Source organism: Pempheris klunzingeri, chromosome 5, assembly GCF_042242105.1.
Source record: "Pempheris klunzingeri isolate RE-2024b chromosome 5, fPemKlu1.hap1, whole genome shotgun sequence".
Classification (NCBI taxonomy): Eukaryota; Metazoa; Chordata; class Actinopteri; order Acropomatiformes; family Pempheridae; genus Pempheris; species Pempheris klunzingeri.
This window is the reverse complement of record NC_092016.1, coordinates 22,810,440-22,831,907: the sequence shown is the minus strand read 5'-3', so window position 1 is coordinate 22,831,907 and position 21,468 is coordinate 22,810,440. Positions and strand designations below refer to the sequence as shown.

At 42.6% G+C, this 21,468-nt stretch overlaps 2 protein-coding genes and 6 non-coding genes across 8 annotated transcripts; all 8 read right to left on the bottom strand.

Annotated features, from left to right (window-relative positions):
- Nucleotides 1-864: 864 nt before the first annotated feature.
- Nucleotides 865-5,755, bottom strand: b3gnt9 (UDP-GlcNAc:betaGal beta-1,3-N-acetylglucosaminyltransferase 9). Its single transcript, XM_070831310.1, has 6 exons — nt 5,559-5,755; nt 5,303-5,422; nt 3,232-3,597; nt 2,446-2,687; nt 2,096-2,351; nt 865-2,025 (listed from the first exon to the last, which is right to left on the bottom strand). Exons 1-6 carry the CDS (start codon nt 5,664-5,666, stop codon nt 1,678-1,680), a joined length of 1,440 nt encoding a protein of 479 aa, XP_070687411.1. The 5' UTR covers nt 5,667-5,755; the 3' UTR covers nt 865-1,677.
- A 2,413-nt stretch (nt 5,756-8,168) lies between these two features.
- Nucleotides 8,169-17,366, bottom strand: bbs2 (Bardet-Biedl syndrome 2). The gene is made up of 18 exons (XM_070830268.1): nt 17,292-17,366; nt 16,624-16,758; nt 16,222-16,449; nt 15,815-15,940; nt 15,295-15,357; nt 15,102-15,179; nt 14,794-14,898; nt 14,455-14,541; nt 14,163-14,298; nt 13,560-13,699; nt 12,730-12,859; nt 12,463-12,634; nt 12,198-12,327; nt 11,945-12,064; nt 11,162-11,299; nt 10,803-10,915; nt 10,400-10,548; nt 8,169-9,625 (listed from the first exon to the last, which is right to left on the bottom strand). The coding sequence occupies exons 2-18, from the start codon at nt 16,738-16,740 to the stop codon at nt 9,519-9,521; spliced, it is 2,139 nt and encodes a 712-aa protein (XP_070686369.1). The 5' UTR covers nt 16,741-16,758; nt 17,292-17,366; the 3' UTR covers nt 8,169-9,518.
- Nucleotides 17,367-18,322: 956 nt separating this feature from the next.
- trnap-ugg (transfer RNA proline (anticodon UGG)) lies at nt 18,323-18,394 on the bottom strand. Its single transcript has one exon. It is a non-coding gene; the product is annotated as a tRNA-Pro (tRNA).
- A 214-nt stretch (nt 18,395-18,608) lies between these two features.
- On the bottom strand, nt 18,609-18,680 carry trnap-agg (transfer RNA proline (anticodon AGG)). The gene has a single exon. It is a non-coding gene; the product is annotated as a tRNA-Pro (tRNA).
- A 576-nt stretch (nt 18,681-19,256) lies between these two features.
- On the bottom strand, nt 19,257-19,328 carry trnap-ugg (transfer RNA proline (anticodon UGG)). The gene has a single exon. It is a non-coding gene; the product is annotated as a tRNA-Pro (tRNA).
- Nucleotides 19,329-20,383: 1,055 nt separating this feature from the next.
- On the bottom strand, nt 20,384-20,455 carry trnap-ugg (transfer RNA proline (anticodon UGG)). The gene has a single exon. It is a non-coding gene; the product is annotated as a tRNA-Pro (tRNA).
- Nucleotides 20,456-20,715: 260 nt separating this feature from the next.
- trnap-agg (transfer RNA proline (anticodon AGG)) lies at nt 20,716-20,787 on the bottom strand. Its single transcript has one exon. It is a non-coding gene; the product is annotated as a tRNA-Pro (tRNA).
- Nucleotides 20,788-21,298: 511 nt separating this feature from the next.
- On the bottom strand, nt 21,299-21,370 carry trnap-agg (transfer RNA proline (anticodon AGG)). Its single transcript has one exon. It is a non-coding gene; the product is annotated as a tRNA-Pro (tRNA).
- Nucleotides 21,371-21,468: the final 98 nt, after the last annotated feature.

Below are 21,468 nucleotides of genomic sequence, written 5' to 3'. Positions count from 1 at the left end.
GCATTTGCTCATCCAAAACCAGAATGACTTTTTTCTTGGTGTGGACAAAGTCAGGTTGACTTAATGACTAAAGTGATAGTTGATGTTGACTAAACTAATAAAAGAAGGAAGCAGCCATTCAGCCCCTTATAGATGTCCTGATCAATACAGTTCACAGGGTTGTGTGGTACATGCAAAATATTGGAGAGTTTTACTTTGAGAACATTTCACTGAAACATTTCAAATGAAATTACTTGTTGATGTTTAAAGACTTTTAACTATTTTGTCAACAATTTGAAGTGGGTACAAAATTTAAATGATTCACTATAAAATGTGTGCAAGCCATGGTATTATTTCTCGGTCAATGTGAGTGATGTGTGGAGGTATGTTAGTTAGCATGGATAAGAGATAGCCATGCAAGTGGCTCTTTGAGGTTGTATTTAGGCACAGCTGTGCTTCAATGAAGTCACCATAGTTATTACAATTAATCCTGAGGAGTGAGTGAATGTGTGTACCAACGTTTATGGCAATCCATCTGATAGTTGTTGAGATATTCTGCTCAGAACCACAAACCTCATTGTAGTGCAACAGGCAAAGTCAATAGCATAAACCCTCTCAGCATCATGAATGTCCAAACCTAATTCCATGGCAATCCATCCAACGGTTGTTCATATATTTTAGTCAGGATCAAAGTGGCGGACAGTTGGTCTGTCCATTGGATTGTAATAGACCCTTGTGAACAATCACACTAACAGGCACACACATGTGATCTGTTTCCATTAATCAATCTGTGGACATGTTTTGTTGCTGGAATGCAATAAAACGTGAATATGTCCATCTGCATACATTAACTTTGCATCATTTTGAAAAGAGATGAGGCTAAACATACAGTTTTAAGGGAAAACACAGAATTATACAAAACAAATCGAATCATTATAATTATAGTATAACTAAAATGTTCATATGAAAGTACACAAGTCTGGCTCCTCAAAAATCAGGCTGCACCAAAAACATTCAGCAGAGGTTTGAGTGTGTGCGCGTGTGTGTGCGCGCACGCTATGGTCTCAGCTGGTTCCCATTCAGCAGCTGGTTTCCATTTAAGCTTCATTTGTTGTTCCTCCAGGAAACAAATAATGCGACTCTCCATTTGTGCTCCTTATCCAGCATAAGGAAGTGAGGTACATATCTGCTAGAGATTCACTCTGCTGTCGTCCACGAAACACAGCCGGTCCTGGCTGTCCGCACAGTCCAATGAAAGTCAGAATATTAACAATGTTGTGGTATCAGACACACCGACGCTTGGATGGGGTTAAACCGGCTAACCGCATTTCGTGCTTGTGCATCTTACCGTGTCTCTGTGTAAACAATTATAACACAATACATTCTGAAGATTCAACCCGTCACACAATCGTCTTGCTGTGGCTTGTTTTCCCAAACACTGCATGAACAAACAGATGGGCTCGGACAGCAAAAGCTTAAAAGCTCTTTGGGCTTCCTCGCTGAAAAATCTGAAGCACATTTGGCCTTTGCCAATTCATTTCCCCCAAGACGATCTGCCAGCTCGGATAAAGTCTCATATGACTCAACTGTGCTTTTAAACACATCACAAGCCTTTCAAGTCGGTCACACATCCTGCTTTCTAACCATTTTGTACTCTGTAGGGCTCTTGCAGATCCCACTGGGCCCTGCAAAGCATCACTAATGCGTGACAAACACCTGTTTCTCGTCGTAGTCCGTGGTCTCTTCTGCCTCTGTCTCTCCCATGCTCTCCTTCCACTTAAAGGGCCAGGATGTCGGGCTGGTCCTGTTGTGGCAGCTCAGTTTGGGGTCGTGCAAGAGGTTCCACATGAGCCAGATCTGAGGGACACTGAGGCTGTGAACAACCATGAGCTCCCTGTAGAAACAGGGGTCGAACGTCTGAAGGTGGGGCGCTGCAGACGGTCGGGGAATACCGAAGGTCCGAAAGCCCTGGTGGCGTGATGGTTTGACGCCGATCAGCTGGAGGCACATTCCTAGAAAGACATCATCAATGGGGAACAGCTCCACCTGGAAGTGAAAAAAAACACATTGTAGATGCTACAAACAGACATACTAACGTATTAAAACTTTGAAGTACCTGTTGACAGGAAGAACTGAGTCTCCGAGCTGTATGTCCCGACATGACAAACCCTCCTCCCCCGGCGTAATTTGGGTACAACCCCGCTCCATAGATGGACTCTGGCACATAGTACTTGGAACTGCGTCTCCGAATGGGTTTAGCGTGAATAATAATATCACCGACAAACAGATCCTCATCTGGCTTTTGACCTTGTAGCATCTCTAGTATATTCTCCACATTAACATACACATCAGCATCACCCTTGAAGATGAACCTGTGAGAGGAAAGATGATAGAAAAAGCATAAGCTGTGAGTCGCATGAGGCTAAGAATCACATCATCTCCTCATTTAGGTTTAGAGACACTGACTTGACATGAGGACAGCTGCTGTTAACCCATTTCAGAAAATGTGTTTCCTTCAGTGTCAGGTTGAAGAAGGTGTCTTCAAAGTCCCAGAGCAGGATATCCCTGAACGTTTGACTCTCGTAGGTCAACAGCCGATCCCACAGAGGCAGAGCAGTCTGGTTCCTGGGCACCCCCAGCAGGAAAACAGTACGGATGGACACACCATTTTGGAACAGCCCTTCTTTACCCCAGGTCCGACGTACCACCTAAAAGTAATTGAGACACTACTTTATTGACCAAGAAACTGAGTGAATAAAATGTAGATTTAATCTGTGATAATTCATTTTTACGGCCACTTGGGGGCAGCGCGTTGGCAATCGTACTTATTTACACATTGAGCAGAAAAGAAGCAACATTAGCATTCATATGGAGATGTTTTTAAGTCCACCTGACAAATATAAGTCCAATATTGACTCTCCCTTTAGCTCTGGTTTGGTCTCCACCAACCTCTGAGAGAATAGCCTGGGTCTTTAGCTACTAAATGCTCCACTGTGTTCATAAATTGCAGGTCAGAAAACAAGCTGTACAATGGTAAATAGTTGGTGTGATAGTGTGTCATAACGCATCATTTGATTCATCACTTCACACTATGATATATTTATTATAGCAGCTTTAACATAAGAGCTTTCATCTTTAAAGCATTTGTAATTGTCCAAAAAATACACCCTGGTTTCTGTGCTGATTCACACTAATTTTAAAAAATGAACACATCATTTTTTTGAGGCCTGCACCTGACATGACAGATTTTACCTGACGTTTATCAAAATCTGCAGCGATAGACTTCACCGCAATGAGCATGTAAGGAGCAGTCGTGGACCCTTTACTTCCTCTTCCTCCCCCTCCTTCTTCCTCTACTCCTCCGATGTTACATTTCTCCGGCTGGTCGATGAGCAGCTTAAAGTCTCTGTTGTCCTTTTTTCTCAGATAGCCCTCAAAGTCAAACAGTGGCATTGTGGGCAGGGGCTTCCCAGCAGCCTTAGTTGGCACAACATTTTTCCGCCGCGACTTGGATTTCCCCTTAGATTTGACCTGAGGTTTGGACTTGGGCTGAGGAGGTTTAGACTTGGACTGAGGCTTGCAGGGAGGCAGTTTATGTTCTGTAGGGCTGGATGCAAACTGCAAATTAGGATAGACAGGACAGAGGAAAGATTTACTTTCATGATAACAAGTACATCTTAATGGGCAGCGAGTTATTATGTGCAAAAATGCCTCTCAGAACTTCAAGGTGAAGAAATGAAATATGAAAGCTTAAAGTGACACTGACACTGACAGCATCATCATTTCTTTTTATTCATGTTTATCTCTTGGTGGATGATGTGGAAAATGTGTTGGACCCTCTCTGAATCATTACAGATGGACATTAACACTAACATAAATACAGACATACTGTGTGTGCATGCACTGATGCACCCTACATACACAGTATGACTAATAAATAAGAGCAGCAGTAGACAGTCTCTCTCTGAGTGCAAAGAGAACCATATCCTTATGTTGGATGTGAACTTCATTTATTCATCTTATAAATGAGGACCAGACGAACAAATGGCACCCAGTCCACTGAGTCATCACAGAGCTCTCCTTCACATCATCCATCACAGTCCTCACCACCTTCCCCTGCTACTGCAGCAGTCTCTAACAGCAATCACCCCTCCGCCTTCAAATCGAGTTCAAGCTTCCGTACGTAGCATCAGAGTGCAGATTCAGAATCAACTGCTATAGATGGAAATAGATGAACTGACCTAAGAGAGTAATGCAGACCTACCTCAAATTATGTAAATCCATGTTTGAGAATTTTGTTCAAACTTTTTTTAATTTGACCCACTGATTTCTTACAGCTGTACTGTGGTAGCAAAATATTGTACTAACAAAACACAAAAATATTCCAGTGCAAATTCATGTTTTACAATCAAAACAAGTGAGAGTACAGACTTCACCACACTTTTTATCCAGAGCCCATAACTCAAAGGTCCCATATTATGCTAAATTAACTTTAAAATGTCTATAAAAATATATATATGTGTCCCTGGTGTGCCTAGTACCAATCTGACAAAGAAATCTCCTCTTATTCCATCTTTCAGTAAATGTGAAATCACGCCATTTAGATTTGGCTCCTTTTATGATGTCATACGGGGAGCTGTTCAATATGCGACCTCTTCCAGCCCCTCAGCAGGCCGATTGTCCCAGTTTACTGAAAACCTCCTGAATCCACCTCACTGTCCACCATTGTGTTTTCCTCACTAAGGGCAGCTCCCTCTAACATGAGGATGTCGAAGGCGAGAGCAAAGCACACATGTAGCTCTGTTCTCCTAAAATGGAGCATGCAGACAGAGGCTGAAAACAGCTGCAGCAGCCGTGGATGGTGTGAGGAAGATCGTGTGTTTTTTGAACACTAAACCATGTAAACCTGTTCTAGTAGGACCTGCAAATACAAGCATGCTCGAAACTCGAAAATGAGCCGAATATGGCACCTTTAACACTGACTCCTTAAGACCATACCACTGTGCTACAGATGCAATGATTGTGATACTGTGCTCAGTTAACAACTCAACAATTTTCTTCTTGACTCATGTAAAATTTCCAGTAAGACACCATTGAGTCACACTACCTGACAAATGTAATAACTTTTTGGTACACATTATAGTCGTGGGTAGTAAAACCAAAACAGTGAGCTGAAAGATGCTAAAAAGCACTGCACAGCTGAAGGGGACTTTCCACATCACACAGACTCTTTTGATTGATTGCTGCTGTAAAATATTGCAGCTTTCATTTTTTAGCACACCATTACCATATCAATGACAACTTAAAACAAATCAGGTCATACCTCTGGAGACTCCTGGCCTCCTTTGGTCCCGCTGGTGCCCAACAGGGTCCTGCTGGCGCTGGTGGAGCCATGGATTTCCAGTTTCCACACAGGTTTGTCCCACCCGGAGGAGAGCACGACCTGGAAACACAGGTGGGATTTGAAGAGAAGGGGACGGGTGATTATGAAGGGAAGGAGAGGGTTTAAATGTCGAGTCAGGGCTGGTAGAAAAACCTTGATCTACCCCTTCCTACGTTGTGATTGGTTCCGCCTTTACCTGTCGGGCATAGAGCAGCAGACAGAAGAGCACCAGCAGCAGAATCGTACACATCACATCTCCCTTCACGTGGAAGATCCTCCTCATGGTCAGCATCCTCTTCAGCATCTTCTGGAGACTCTGGTTTCAGTTAAGCATTTGAACAGGAAGGCGGTGGAGTGAGTCGTGGTGATTTTCCTTCCTCCTCTCTGCTGCGTTGCTCATCATCACCTCAAACATCGCAGTTGGTCTGCAGGAATACATCCTCCAATGTTGCATCGAGAGAAAAGCGACTTAGAGCGTTTGGGTCCCGTAATCATCGCTCATATCTCTGGTATGTCCATCATGTGTGCCTTTGCCCTCCCCTTCTCCTCAGGCACCAGTGGGTGGGGGCACCCTGGACAGTAACAACAACGAGAAAACTCAGTGATCGAACTGTGACAACACAACAAGCAGGAAATAACAGGGCAAGTGATTTGAAAGTAAAGGGGAATTGCATTAAACCCAGTTTCCATAAACTTTGATGCTCCCTGTTGCACCATCGGTTCCCGTCCACTAATCCATTTTTCTGCTTCAGTGTGGAGGATTAACTGTCCTGCAGCTTTGGTAGTAAAAACCCTCTCTCATATTGTTTAATGCAATAGATTCCTTTGTCAAATAAATCAAATCAATTCAGTGGATTCTTCTTAAAACATGACCATCTGGCTAACAGGCAAAGTCTAGAGACACAGCCAAAGACACAACCAAGCATCTGCTTTTCCCTCCATGTTATCACTGTGCTTATTTGGCTCTCTGGCTAATTTGGAGTTGACAAGATATTTGGATATCTTTGTGTGAGGACCAACAATACTATGAATTCAAAGTGATCCAAGATGTTGTTGCTTGCTGATATTTTTTTTTTATCGATTCCTCTCTGCGCTCACTCAGGAGGGGGAGGGTCTGTTTCTTATGTAAGTGACCATGAGGGTACCGACTATTTCTAAGAACACTATGTCCCAACTTTCTTGTCACCAGCAGGCATCCCAACAGTTGACACAAACCCCCTGTTGTATAAGCGACTGTTCGATCACAGCTGTCTGTCCATGAAAACTTCTCTCACAAGTCACACAGGAAACAAGAACTTCTTTTTTCCGCCAAATACATTCTGCATGTTTTACAGAAGAAACACGTTCTCCTGTTTTTATAATCACGAGACGTGTGAAATGTTCCCTGATTAACGCAAGTCATTCAAACTTACCAGTCGACGCGGAGGAGGAGGTCAAACTGGAAACATCTGTGCCGTGGATGTGTGGGAACGCAGCTCAGGTTCCTCTGTGCGCACGGACGCACAGAGGAGAGGGATCTCCTAAGTTTCCAAAGACTGACGTCCAATGAGACGAGAGGGGAGAGCAGTCCGGCTGCTGCGTTCAGGAGTCGGTGAGGAAGACTAAAAGATGTGACATAAACTGACTGGAAATAAGCCCGTCTGCGCTCATGGTCGACTTCAAGTGCTGTAAGAAATATCGAAATCTGAAAAGACACAACTGGAAGTGCAATCAATTAGAAATTGTTTTTGATAACAACCAAATTAATCTTTTTTTTCCCACCTGTCTGTTCAAGTGAGTACTTATCCTATCATACAACCTGAATGCAGCATGGAGCAGCAGAAACTACATTTGTAGAAGTACAGACCATAATTTTCACATGAGTGATAGTGGTATTGTGTGATATCCAAGTATTTCGCCTGATAAACCATCTAAAATTCCCACTTTTTTCTCATTAGTCTGTCAATTCAAAGTAATTTACTACATTATGGCACTGTGGTGAGAAGTCGTAGCTAACCAGGAGCACCTGAACGCAGCACCGCCATCCTTCATTCTGTCAACGTGACGTAACCTGCAGCGGAGCAACTTGAAGCCAGATGCCAACACAGCAACAGAGGAGGATGGAGGAGAGGAATAAATAACAGGGCAGAGTGCTGCAGAGACATTTTAAGAGAAGAAAACTATAAAAGACTAATCATTATGGTATGATAGAATTCTTAGAACCGCTCATGTCTTTTTCTTTGTTGGAATAAAATATTTTCAATATAAAAGCTCAGTCAACTGAGTAACTATTCAAATATGGCTTTCTAGCTTGAGCAACATAGCCACACAGAGAACCACACACAGACAGACAGACAGACAGACACACACACACACACACACACACACACACACACACAGACAGACGGACAGATACAGCAGTAGCAGGGATTTATGACAGCACACTGGGCCTTTACTGAGCCTCATGCCTCACCTGTAGAATGCAGCTTGTGTTTGAACATGTGTGAGTCCAGGCTGAATTATACAGACGGTGTTTCCTTCCTCACAGCCTGCTGAACATTTAGCACAGCTAAACTGGCTAAATGAAACACTGAAACAACAAACATGCAGGTCAGTTATTTCAAGCTTGTGCTGTGCAGCCAAACTCCGTTCAAACTTGTAAAACTTTTATTTTGAATTCTTGCAAATCTTTTTTTAAAAATTCAAACTATATCAGCAGGTACTCGGTGGCTGCCAGTGTAAAAAAACACTGTGACAAGTGACTGTACTTTTATAAATACATTTTATTAACACACTTCTTAACTACACTTGTGCTAAGCATCTGTTGTGTAGTTTGAAAGAAACATTCAGACCATCAGACAAACCATAGTGACAGAAGGAGACTTAAGTGTTTGGCTGCTCATCTTAGAAGAGGACTGGCCTCACTGTTTTTATACGCTAATCCCAGTTTCCATTATCAGATCCTACCAGATACACCCAGAATTAACAAGCCAAGTCGTTAGAGGTGGACACCATCCCATTAAGATGCAACAAAGTAAAACATAAGTTAATTTAATGATTTCTGCCACAAACACAAAATTACATTTATAATCTCTGTGTACAATCTACAAAAGGTAAACAAGTTAAAACACACAGCATTGGTCCTCTGTGACGTTCATTGATTTAAAATCGTTTTCTTTGGCTACACACACCAAACAACACACAACAGCTGGGAGCAGAGACCTGAGCCTGAGCGAGCTGTCACACAGAACAGTCTGATTTCAATGGCACGACTCTCTATCTGAGAGGAAGCCGCTCTCCGTCTTGCTCCAGCTGGGCTCTCTCTAAACATCACGGTGTCAGCTGAATTAAACAGTCAGGGTGCCTGACGCAGCAAACCAAGCCATTTTCTCCGAAACCCTCCAGTCTTTGTGGAAACAGACATCTTGGATGACTTTTCCGAAGTTTAAATATTTATTAGACAGATGTGCAGCATCACCTGAAACACCTCTAGTACAGTCAACAGACATTAGGCTTCACTCTTTCTTTCTCAACTACTGATGCTATCACATGGTGTATGACAGCAGCCATGTGTTGAACCTTTCAGAATAATGAATTTAAGTGAATTTCTCTAAAGCACCACTGTGTTCAGGCTCTTTGTTCCATTGGGGGAAGCCTCCACTCCTTGTTAACGTCCAGCTGAATTCTCTAATCCCTTGTGTAACTCAGGCCTGCTGACTCCTTTGCTAATTTTTAAACTATTTAGCTAAATTTAACTGCAACAAATCAAGCTCAAATCAGCCACAGAGCCGGACTGTGATGGGTAACAATTTCACCAGTGCACTAAGCCTGTGGTCAGCATTTTATTTCTGTGAGCTAGCAGAATTTCAAGTTTCAAGTAAAGTCAAAGTGTTATGGTGCTGGTGCCAAATGTTGCTGCCAGGCGGCTGCTCGTTCCTAAATCATGGAAAAAGATAGATTAAGGCTACAACAGTGTCCCCGTCCCGTCTCAGTATCTTTTCTTGTCCATATATAGTTCTCGTCCTGGGCTCATCATGAACGGTGAAACGTCCTTGCTGGTGCCGTGCTTGAAATAGATGAAGTTCAGTATTACAGTACTGATCGGTTGTGCTTGTGGACCGTCCCTCTTGTTTTAAACCTATTTGTCCATCCCTGTGGTCCCCCCCTCCTTCCACTCTCAGGAGGATGCGGTACCGGCTCTCATGATCCTGAAGAGTGCGTTGACGTTATTGCTCTTGATGGCGTCTCGACAGGCAGAGATCACTTGGTTCTTGGGCTTACCCACTGGGGAGAGAGAGAGAGAGAGAGAGCGATACACAGATTGATTTAAGGAGATCAGACAGGTATGCAGGCTGAGGGGTCAACACATATATGGTTGACCCAAATACTTCGAAGCTTCTTCGTTGCCATTTGGTACTGAAATCAGTATTAATATACCCGTTTTTCCTTCTTAAGGATCTACCTAAGCACTTATTATTGTTGAATACATGTTATTAGTGATCTTTTGATGTCACGCCTCATTGACAAAGACAAAATAAATGCCACTGTTTTAACATCTGAATGTATGTATTTGAGGCTAAATGTTTTTAACCTGAAGTTATGCTAGCTATAATTCAGAGCTAGATGACAACATACGGCTATGTGTGTTGTTTTCCTGCTGTGCCAAAAACTCTGTTCCTCCCTAACACACCACATGTTGCACTACAAAAGGCACTGAACAAGAGGCGTTCTCTCCAGGTAGTTAGTGTGTGTTTCCAGCCATACTCAAGGACTCAAACTGCCTTTCACACATGTTGCAAAGAATGTGAATTGGGTGATTAAACAAACAGAGCTTTGTGTGATGTGATGGGTTGGATAAAAGCAGAAATTTCACAGTAAATGGGAGCATTCTAATAGTGCTGTGATTAGAAAAAGAAAAGTAGTTCCTCACCTTCATCAGCAAAGCTTTGAATATTCATACTGTGTATATACACTTATGTTGTTAAGGACTAGTGGTTGTTACAGTGTCTCTCACACACACACACACACACACACACACACACACACACAGCGCCCTACCTCGGAGTCTCCCAGCCCGCTGTATGGCCTGGTTCACAGACTTGAGGCAAGCCAACAGTGCATTGTGGTTGTTTGAGCGGATTTTATACTCGTTGATCAGATCCCTGTTGAGATCATACAGCTCTCTGTAACGCTTCTTCGTAGTTGTCCTACAGAGGGCAGAAGAGAAAATGAGGGGGAGAAAAATCTTCCATCTGTATTATCAACTTATGGTGGAATATACACTCAGTTACCAGTTAATTAGGTGCATTTGGCTAAAACTGACTCAGTCTAGTACAACAGACCTGCAATAAATCCTCCCTTCAGGACGGTTCTAATTGTTTCAGAGAGTTTAGTGTTGGTTCAGCTATGTGAACACTGTCACTGAAAAAAGAGGTGCTATATGCATAATGTGGAAACTCACATGTCACCCATAAGGCGAGCATCTTCTGCTTGCACCAGCATGTTCCTGATGTAGTTGGAGTGGTCGGCCATAGCCGCAGTTAACTTCTGATGGACAGAGTGGAACTCATCCACCTGGCACACAGATATTTAAGGCTACATATTAAACCACAGCACCAACATGTTCTTGCTGTACTGTTCAAACAGGTCAATGCAGTGATTTCACATTCACTAAAGTCACTACATTCTTCTGCTTCTGCAGTCATTAGAGTCATTGCACAAGTAACGATGGACAAAAGGCACGGTGTCTTGGAATATTAGTGGAATAAACAACATAAAATGTTTATGACAGCAGCGTTTTCAGTGTCATTGAAGCCAAACCTCGGTGAGTGTAGTGCGTAGCTCCTCAAAGTATGCTGGGAAGTCTGCTTCTGCTGACAAGTCGTCTATTGCCAAGAAGGAGGCCAATGACTGAACCAGATCTCCTGCCAGGTCGATGTCATCGGTTCTCAGAGTGATCTGATTGCACAATTTAGATTTATTAGCAGACTGAGCTCAGAGCTGATTTAAAATGAAATGCTGGGGGCTATTGTGACTTTGTATGAATAAACATAAATGTTTTTTCTTGGTAAGGTTAAGTAAAAATTATGTACATAGTCACAATTTCCTTTTGAGTACAAAAAAAGGACACAATCCAGAATGAAAACTTCAATGAGAATGATGATGACTATTATTGTCATTATTATTAGTAGCAGTAGTAATAGTAGTAGTGGTAGTGGTGGTGGTAGTATTATCATCATCATTATTATTGATAATGATAATCCTGTGATTGATGATAATGATTCCTCCTATTTACTTTTGGACTGTTTAATCCAAAATGGGCTAAATGAGAGAGTTAAACTGATGATGATGACTCATTATGGTGAGTACATAGTTGGCAGTGTATTGTTAAATAAACAGCTAGTCCTATTGATTACATTGGCATTCATAAATCACTGTGACTTCATGCTTAAATGTTTATGTTTTAGACCATAAAGCTTGAGCACTTGTTAATGATCGCTGCTCAAGTGCATGTTAATGTTAAATTAAATCTGGCTGTGAAAATGTAGCATCAAACCACCTGTGATTTTGAATTAAGGTTACAGCGTGTGTGTGTGTGGGTACCTGTCCATTGCTGGCCATGCTGATGGACAACAGACCCCCTCCTCTTAATGAAGTGAAAGTGACGTCAGGACTGTCAACTCCCTCTGGAAGCAGGAAGTTCTGATTCAGCCACATCACCACCTGCACACATGAGCACATGTACATGCACAGACGCAGAGAGATGAAATCAGATTTAATGTAACAAACGTATCCTGGCATGTTATTGCATTGAACATGCCGTGGGACTGATCAGAACCACGCTCTGACAGCCTACCCGCTGCGGTCGGTCGTTGATGCTGAAGGTGACCCTTCCAGGGGGCGGAGCAGCTGAGGAGTCAACTGTGATGTCATACATGGAGAACCGAGGCAGCTGACGAGTGATCTCAAACACATGGAACTGGGTGCTGGAGTGGACAAAAGAGTGAAGTGCAAAGACGGTGGTGGTGGTAAATAAACAAATAAACAAAGTGTTTATTACTTGGGAAGAAGAATCCAATATGACAGCATCCACACTGGGTTTAGTCACACACACATCCTACCTAGTTTTCCCTCCAACAAAGGCTTTGATGTGCAGATCTACTGGTATATCTTTTGGGGGGACAATGGGGACTCGGACACAGCCCGACAGGTTCTGAGCGCTGGGGTGGACAACGTGGCTCTCCCCCTCAAATATCCCTTCTGCGAAGATGAGCACTGCGCGGATAATGGTTTCTGGAGAGGACAAAGGAGAGATTCAGAGACTAATTAGTATTTCCTCAGTACTCGACATGCTTGAAATTCTTCGCTTAAGTGCTATAACACTCTACCGTTGGGTGTTGAAATGCTAAGCTCTACATGAGCCTTCTGGGCCTCCGTAGCAGGTCTTACTGACAGCGCCGTCTGGAGCTGAGTGTTGGCTGGTATAACACCCATCCCACTGTTTGTCTCTGACACCCCCTGAAACAACATGCATTTTGCGTGGATGTTAGCAAATACAATAATATACAGCTGAATGTTAATAAAGAATCATGTAATTATCTATAAGAAGTCTGAAATCTCTGACGGCCAAAATATGAAGAGAATTCAAATTTAAAAAGGAAAAAAAGACGAATAGAATTCAAATAAAATGACTGATGCTTCGTGCCCAGAGCCCAAAGTCACACTAGCTGCTCTATGAGTCTTTAAAACACTAAGCTAGAAAAGAGAGAACCTGTAAAATTATATGGGGACACATTGTGTGTTATTACTTAAATCATCAAAGCATTAAAGCATCAGAGTATTGACAGTTTGCACGTTAGTCTTCTTTGGTTTATGGCCAAAGGGTGATTCTTACACAAGAGTGGCTTACCATAATGACTATGGTAAGCCACTCTTGTGTAAGAATGAAAATCCCATTGTAAGTTACAATTCGCTGCCCATTATTATGAGTGTATCAAAGTAAAGATTATCTGATATGTTGGAATACAATCAGCAACCAAAATGACTTAATGACAATTTAATTAAACCAGTGTTTGAAAACGTCGACAGATCTCTGGATGATTTTGCTCAGAAATGCATTCTGTGTATTTTGAGACATCTTGAGTTGAAAGTGGAGACTCTGACCTGAGGGCAGCACTAAAGGAAAGGGTCAGGAGGTGACCAAAGGAAACATGTGTACCTTGGCATTCTCTTCATAGTTGCGTAGTTCCAGCAACAGATTCTGTCTGCGCTGGCTGAGCTCTCTAATGAGGTCCTGCTCAGCACTTGAGTCCATGAGATTCCCCTTAAGGTCCTTACTGGCCGGCAGGTAACCACGAACTACAAGATAGACAGGTTTACAACACTGATGACATCCTAATCAAAGCTTAAAGGGTTAGTTCTCCCTGCTTTGTCTGAATTAAGCTCAAAGCACAGCTGAGACTGACAGGACTTTGGCTGTAAATGAGGGATAGACAATAAACATAAAGTGAAATATTCAGGAGGTGGATTAAAAAGGTCAGAGAATCACAAATGCAATTTTACAAATCTCCATTGCACTTGTGTGAAAGCGCAAGTCTACAAGACAGAATTAAGTCCTCCAACTAACCTTAGCCATTTGGGCTAGTTGGGAGATGTATTTTTTCTGTTTTGGATTATTTTATTTTACATCCATAAACTTTCCTCTTGACTACTGACTATCATGTAACACTTAAGTGGTAAGGAGTAAGCGAGATATTAGCGCTGCTGCTGATAGGAAAGGACAGTAAGTAACACAAAACAATATAGTTTTCTCACAGCATACCCTCTCCCTCTGTGGAGGTGCAGATAAGTTGTTTATGTCCATCCAACCTGTAGTCTCCCTCCACCACCCCGGCCACAGAAGAGGAAAAGTTGTCTTTGAAAATGACTTCGCCTGTGCGGTCGCTACGAGCATCAATCTGAGATAAAAAGAGAATGTGATCAAAGACTGGAGAGCAGCTAGAGATACTATAGATATTAATCAGCAGTTGTGTCCAAACATGTAATGGCAAATCACATTTCTGAGGTGTGAGAGGTTGTTTCTAGATGTCACGCCTGCGAGGTTGTGTGCTGACCTTTCCATTTGACCAGCCGGTGATAAGCTCCACCACCCCATCAGCATTCAAGTCAAAGGCATGGATGCTCATTGCATGATTCTTCGACTGCATGGGAAGGGAAGAACTCATTATCAAAAAAAAGAATGGAAATATTTTATTCTTATACAGCTTGCATGATAATAGATGTAGGAAGGAGGGACATAGGTAGACCAAAGAGAAGAAGGCTGTTGGAAAAAAAAATATCACACATAAATCCAGCAAATGCCAAAGATTTGTAATTACTAATGTCTTTTCTTATTGTTTGATAAAGTTAGACCCTCTTGTCCAAGTTGGCATTATCATGATTGACTGCAGTACCTTAATCCTCCAGTAGCGGGCGGTGCGGTCATAAACTCCCACAGTGCCATTAGCCAGGGCATAGCCAAACCTGCTGCCATGCATGTGGCACAGTGATGTTACTGTCTGTGTGGAGAAGGACAGATAATGAATCTGCTCCATTCTGCACAGGACAGATAAGAGAATTTACTAGCTATGAGATATAAAACACACACACACACACACACACACACACACACACACACACACACACACAAACACACACACAGAGTTGTATTTGTGGATTTTGAAGCTCTAAAAGAGTGAAATACCATGAAATATCCATTTACCTCATTTTCAGTCATCTCAGACACAAGCTCATCCTCTTTGAACACCCTGATGTCAAAGTCCTCCGATCCTACCAAGAGCTGTAAAGAGAGAGAAAGGATTAAGAGTGGCAACAAAGCTCTCCATCCGGGACCAAACTACAGATGCAGTGGACACACAGTGTGTTTCCCAGACCACTAGCCAGTCAGGACTCACCTCATTTTTCCCATCACCAGTGAAGTCACAGAGCACCAGAGATCTGACATTATCTCCCGTTACCTGAAAACAAGATGCTTCATGAATACACTGATTTAGTTGATTCAGTCATTTGAAGGTGATTAAACCTGACAGGTATTGAAAATGAAGGTGCTGATAATAACTGATAAGCTTTATCAAATAAATTGGGCAAATGATTTTGTCCAGCAGGTGCCTCGGAAATGGTTAGATATACAGAAATATTAACCAAACTAGTTGGATTTGTTACAAATTTAGAACTAATGGCTGAATCTAGGATGTTTAACAAACATTCAGCTTTAGAAGTCACTAAAAAAACATTTTGAATTTTACATTTCATTGTTTAAACTATCCCCTTATAAGGAACTGGTGTTACTGGTGCTACAGTTTGATGAAGTATCACTGTGTCATGAGTTGTGTGTTAAATTCAGTGAGACACACCTCTTCAATATGAAACAAACTTTAACCTATTCTGGTATCAAAATGTTGTCTTGGCTCTTACTGTCCAAAAGTGGTCGTTGCCCTCATAGTCAAAGCCTTGTAGCGCACAGTTTCCTCCAATGATGGCGAGAGGAGACGGGATGTCCCCGAGTTTCCCCAACACAATAGCATTGGCCCCATCCGTCACCTACACCCACACACACACACACACACACACAAAGGAAACAGACACAAGTGAAATAGTGTATTAAGAGAGTTCAGTGTAACCTGTTACATTTATGCTGTACTATCTTACACATCACCTAGTGTAACTCGTCATAAACTGGCACCTGCCAAAAACCAAATTAGTCAGCGCAGTAACCACAATAACAATGACTTATGTTTAGCTATAACCTCTATGCTACAATATATATTTTTCATTGTGATTTATTTGTATCCCTCCCATTTAGTCTACTCAGCCCCACTCACCTCTCTGTAGAATATATCAGCATTGTCATGGACATCATAGGCCAGCAGGTTGGTCTGGGATCCCACCAACAGTGTGTCCCCGGTGGTGTTTTGCCCCAGCGTTCCTGCTGTCAGACAGGTGACTGCCTGGTTGATGTTGAGCAGAGAGATGTCAGAGTCCTGGGTGCTCTGGCTCAGTCGGTGGGCCACAGGTTTGTGACCACGAGCATGAGGGTTGTGGATAAAAACCTTTTAAAAGAGAAAGACATGAGAGTTGAGGGCACATAGTGAAAACATATATAGTATGAGGTATATTACGTATTAAAAGTGGGAAAGGCATTTTATAATCATTGTGGGGAAGAGATCAGAAATTATGTGTGATTAAAAACATAAGAATAAGGTCACTCATTCCCCATCCCTCACCTTTCCAGCCTGTGTGGCTGCAGTAAGGCATGGGTGGACTCCGTCAAATTTCCCCACAGTCACCATGCGAGGGTTAATCTTGTGGTTAAGCTTCAGAGTGAATATGGGGACCAACATGGTGCTCACTGGAGATTCCTAATCAAACAAGAGCCAAAAGGACACAAGAAGGCAATTTATTACTTACTTTTTCTTTCACACAGTCATTTAAGGACAGGGAAATCGAGTGCATAAGCAGGTCGGTGGGTAAGTGTATAACCAAGTGACAAAGCGTGATTTTGCCACACTAATGTAATTACAGGCTTTACCTCAGACACTCTGTAGGGAGTCCTGTTGCCTAGCAACAAGGAGTGGCAAGCTAAAGCTTTTCATCTGGCTAATCTCCCTGTCGTTTGCTGTACAAGAATACCAATTCTGCATTAAAAATACACCACACATGGCTCGTTAACTTATCCTAACCCCCCTACCAATACCAACTACGTTAACAATCCTTCGAAGGTAATAAAATCGCCTACATTTGCCTTCATTGCCTTGGACGTCTAGCATAGCTAGCTAAGTTAACGTCGCTGGCTTCAATGTTGCCGGAAATAACTCCAAACTATTGACGACACTAAAACAAACGAGATCATCATTTTGTCGTAAAATGGACCAAGTCGTGCAAACATTCTCACCTGGCCCCCTCTTCAGCTGCAATTGTTGGATTTTGGTTAAATCAGCTAACCAGCTAATGAGCTAGCTGGATAGCAGCGAGAGTTGATAGTCGGTTCCAGCAACCACTTCCTGTCTGCTGTTTTCAAAATAAAAGATTCTGTTCAGCTGTGCATTGAGTGATGAGAGAGCACGGCCTGTACAGGAGAGGGCAGGGGTGAGATGTCACTAAGTACATTTATTAAGTGTCAAGGTAATTTATTTGTCATTTTACAACACATGGTTGCACAACGAAATGCAAGTTGTATGCTACACATGCATAGATACTATTTATAGTAGTAATTTAACCTAAAATAGAATTTATCAACATTACTATTTCCTTTTTTATGTTACTTTGTACTTCCACTCCCATTCATTTAAAAGTAAAACGCTGTACTTTTACCCCATTGCAAAGTAGAGAGATCTGAGATTCACACGTAAATCAAATGATCAGTTTGGAAAATATGATGCATTTTGATGGGTTAAACTATCCAACATTATGTAAAGTAGCTCCATCTTGATCTGATTTAGTGTTGCTCTTCCATATGCTGTCCTTCCATATGCTGTCCTTCCATATGCTGTCCCAGGTTTATTTTGCATGTGTTTTGAACTAAAGCTGTTATGACTTAAATGCTTTGAACCCAAGCATCATAAACACTTATTCTGTAGCAACCTGAACTCAACAGTAAAATTGGAACCGCTGACTCTTTTCAGGACGGAGAGGTGCAGGAGTACAACTTCACTCTAGACTAACCTTTCATGCATTGTTTCTTTCAGGTGTAGTATTGTAATGGAGCAGGATCGTGCATCGAGGCAATGGGCTAAGAGGAGGAAGCTGCTGAATGAACAACAAAGAGTGAGGGAGAGAGATTGAAGAGAGGGTGAGATTCATTTACAATATCAGGGTGAATATTCCTGCAGAAGGTTAAACTCCTTGTGTCTTTGCTTCTGTCTCAGAAATTAATTGCTGAATAAGTAGCTGATGAGATTTCTGAGACCCCCAGAGGTTAAAGGAGGGCTCGTCCGGGATTTGGACCCGGGACCTCTCGCACCCAAAGCGAGAATCATACCCCTAGACCAACGAGCCAGCTGCATACTGTTGAAGTCCATCTGTCCATCAAGGCATGAAAACCCCAAGATCCATTTTAACGATAAGACACATGCAGGAAGGTAAGTAGAGCACAAAACCTCTTTTTACTGCTCCTTAATGTATAATGTGTCCTTAATGTAGTGTTCTACATTACTGTAGAAGCTTTAACAGGGTGCAGCCAGGTGAGTTTCCTCATCTACAAATTAAAGGAGGGCTCGTCCGGGATTTGAACCCGGGACCTCTCGCACCCTAAGCGAGAATCATACCCCTAGACCAACGAGCCTATATTTAGGTGCTTCCAAAGCTACACTTCTATCCTGTCCAGATGTGCAGTGAGACTCTTCAGACTGGTGATGTGGCAACTTGGGCCTTCACATCGTTTCAATCTTATCTTGTCCGATAGCACCATCTGGTGGCCAGAGGAGAGAGAGCAGAGGAGGGAGTCATGTCAAGAAATATTTAGACCTATGAAGGGATGAGGGTTGAAGGGATGAAGGGAGGATAAGGGAAAGAACTGAAGTCGTGGTCTGTTGGACAAAATACGTAGATGAATCGTGTCGGCTGGCAGCATGAAGACAAGAACGAACCGGGGCGCTGAGACTCTGAGAGCTAAGATCCCCAGAAAAGGTACTTTGGATGGTGAGATGCATGTAAGCGTTTCATATGTTGTTCAGGTCGTTGCAGGATGTAGGTGAGGTATGCTGAAGAAGACCAGTGAGCAAGGAACTTGACAGGTCCCTCGTATATTTCTGTCATCTCCTATGCCTTGATTTAGTGCTGCAGGATAGTTTCTGCATCGTGACACAACGTCATTTTTCAAGATACTAATTAAGATATATTCTTGCCTAAAGTCCCAACAGGGCTCGTCCGGGATTTGAACCCAGGACCTCTCGCACCCAAAGTGAGAATCATACCCCTAGACCAACGAGCCTTTATTCTTACCAAATGTTTGCAGTTTGCCCTCAAAGACTGTGTTATGGCCATTGCAGGCATTTGTCCATGATTTCAGTGTAAATACCAAGGTTATTGTCGGCACATCACAACACTCTTAATTCTTGTTTATTTGACTTGGTTGAGTATATCTATCAGTGCTATTATTCAACCAAATCAACAGCTTAAGCAGACTGGGTTTGGATGTTTATGTAGAGTACAACTGTGGCATAACACTCATCACAATCTCATCCTGTTTGATCAACTCTGAACGACAGTGAGTCTCCCATATATGCTAAAAAAATATCTGAAGCTAAACACAGCGAGCTATACATAATGACTCATTCTCAGTAGTCGGCTGCATTACCACATATCATGTTGGGCCCATCAGTCCAAAGGGATGTTTCCTGTCAGGTGGTTCATTCAGTACAACTCGTAGTTTGGGATATCCCACCCCACAAGACCTTCCTGCTGACTCTTCTTAACAAACAGTCCTGTTGGTCTTGGAGTATAATTCTTGTTTTAGGTGCAGAGTTCCATCCCCACCGAGCCCTGTTTAGACCCACAAGAGATTAGATTTAGGATCCCAGTCAGAATTGGCATGAATGAAGCTGTTTATTTCTTTATATATATCCTTGTATTACCATTGGACCACTAACGATCAGCAATTGTCCACTGTGATATCATGGCAACTCTCTGTTGCTCCTGTGAGTCTGGCAGCACTCAGCGGAGATGTGGTAACACACAGTTGACTAAAGACCATGGATTAAAGATCCAGTCCAGACTAACCTTTCATGCATTGTTTCTTTCAGGTGTAGTATTGTAATGGAGCAGGATCGTGCATCAAGGCAAGAGGAGGAAGCTGCTGCAAAGAGTGGGGGATGGAAGAGAGTGTGGGAGGCAGAGAGGGTCAGAGGGGGAGGTTTGTTTACAACCAGGGTGAACTTTCCTCCAGAAGTTTAAACTCCTGTGTCTTTGCTTCTGTCTCAGAAATTAACTAGCTGACTACAAATTAAGTAGCTGATGAGATTTCTGAGACCCCCAGAGGTTAAAGAAGGGCTCGTCCGGGATTTGGACCCGGGACCTCTCGCACCCAAAGCGAGAATCATACCCCTAGACCAACGAGCCAGCTGATAATGACCAAATTCAGCTGTTTCTAGTCCATCTGTCTATCAAGGTGAGAAAAATCAATCCATTTTAACGATCACCAACATGAAGGAAGACAAGTAGAGCAGAAAACCTCTCTTTGCTTCCTTTTCTGTGTCCTTGATGTATTGTTGTACATTTCTGTAGAAGCTTTAACAGGGTGCAGCCTGGTGAGTTTCCTCATCTCAGGAACAAACTCTGCAGGTGGTCTTTGGGCCCAAGTGCAATTACAAATTAAAGGAGGGCTCGTCCGGGATTTGGACCCGGGACCTCTCGCACCCTAAGCGAGAATCATACCCCTAGACCAACGAGCCACTACAAACAACAAACTTCCAATTTATATCTACTAAAGAAGGGATACTCTGGGATAGGGAATAGGATAGGAGGAGATATTTGACTCCATTCGGTGCGAGTCATCAGAGTAAAGTAGTGACCATAAATGTATTGAATGTTCCAGTTACTCTGGTCACTTGTGTGCAATATGGATGGTTACATCACTGTTTGTCACCTATGTGCATTACTGCTGTCAGTTTTTATGTGTAATACCAGGGGTTACATTAGTTGCAATTATGCAGTGTATGACAACATATATTGAATATATAAAGTATACTCAGTATATATACAAATAGGATATGTTAAAAGTAGCTCACAAGCCGAAAAAGTGTGGGCACCCCTGTCCTAGACCAACGAGCCAGCTGCTAATGATAAGTAGTGTTGTACATTTCTGTAGAAGCTTTAACAGGGTGCAGCCTGGTGAGTTTCCTCATCTCAGGAACAAACTCTGCAGGTGGTCTTTGGGCCCAAATTCAATTTCAAATTAAAGGAGGGCTCGTCCGGGATTTGGACCCGGGACCTCTCGCACCCTAAGCGAGAATCATACCCCTAGACCAACGAGCCAGCTGATAATGATAAAATTCACCTGTTTCTGCATACTGTTAAAGTCCATCTGTCTATCAAGGCCAGAAAAATTCCAAGATCAGTTTTAACGATAAGAC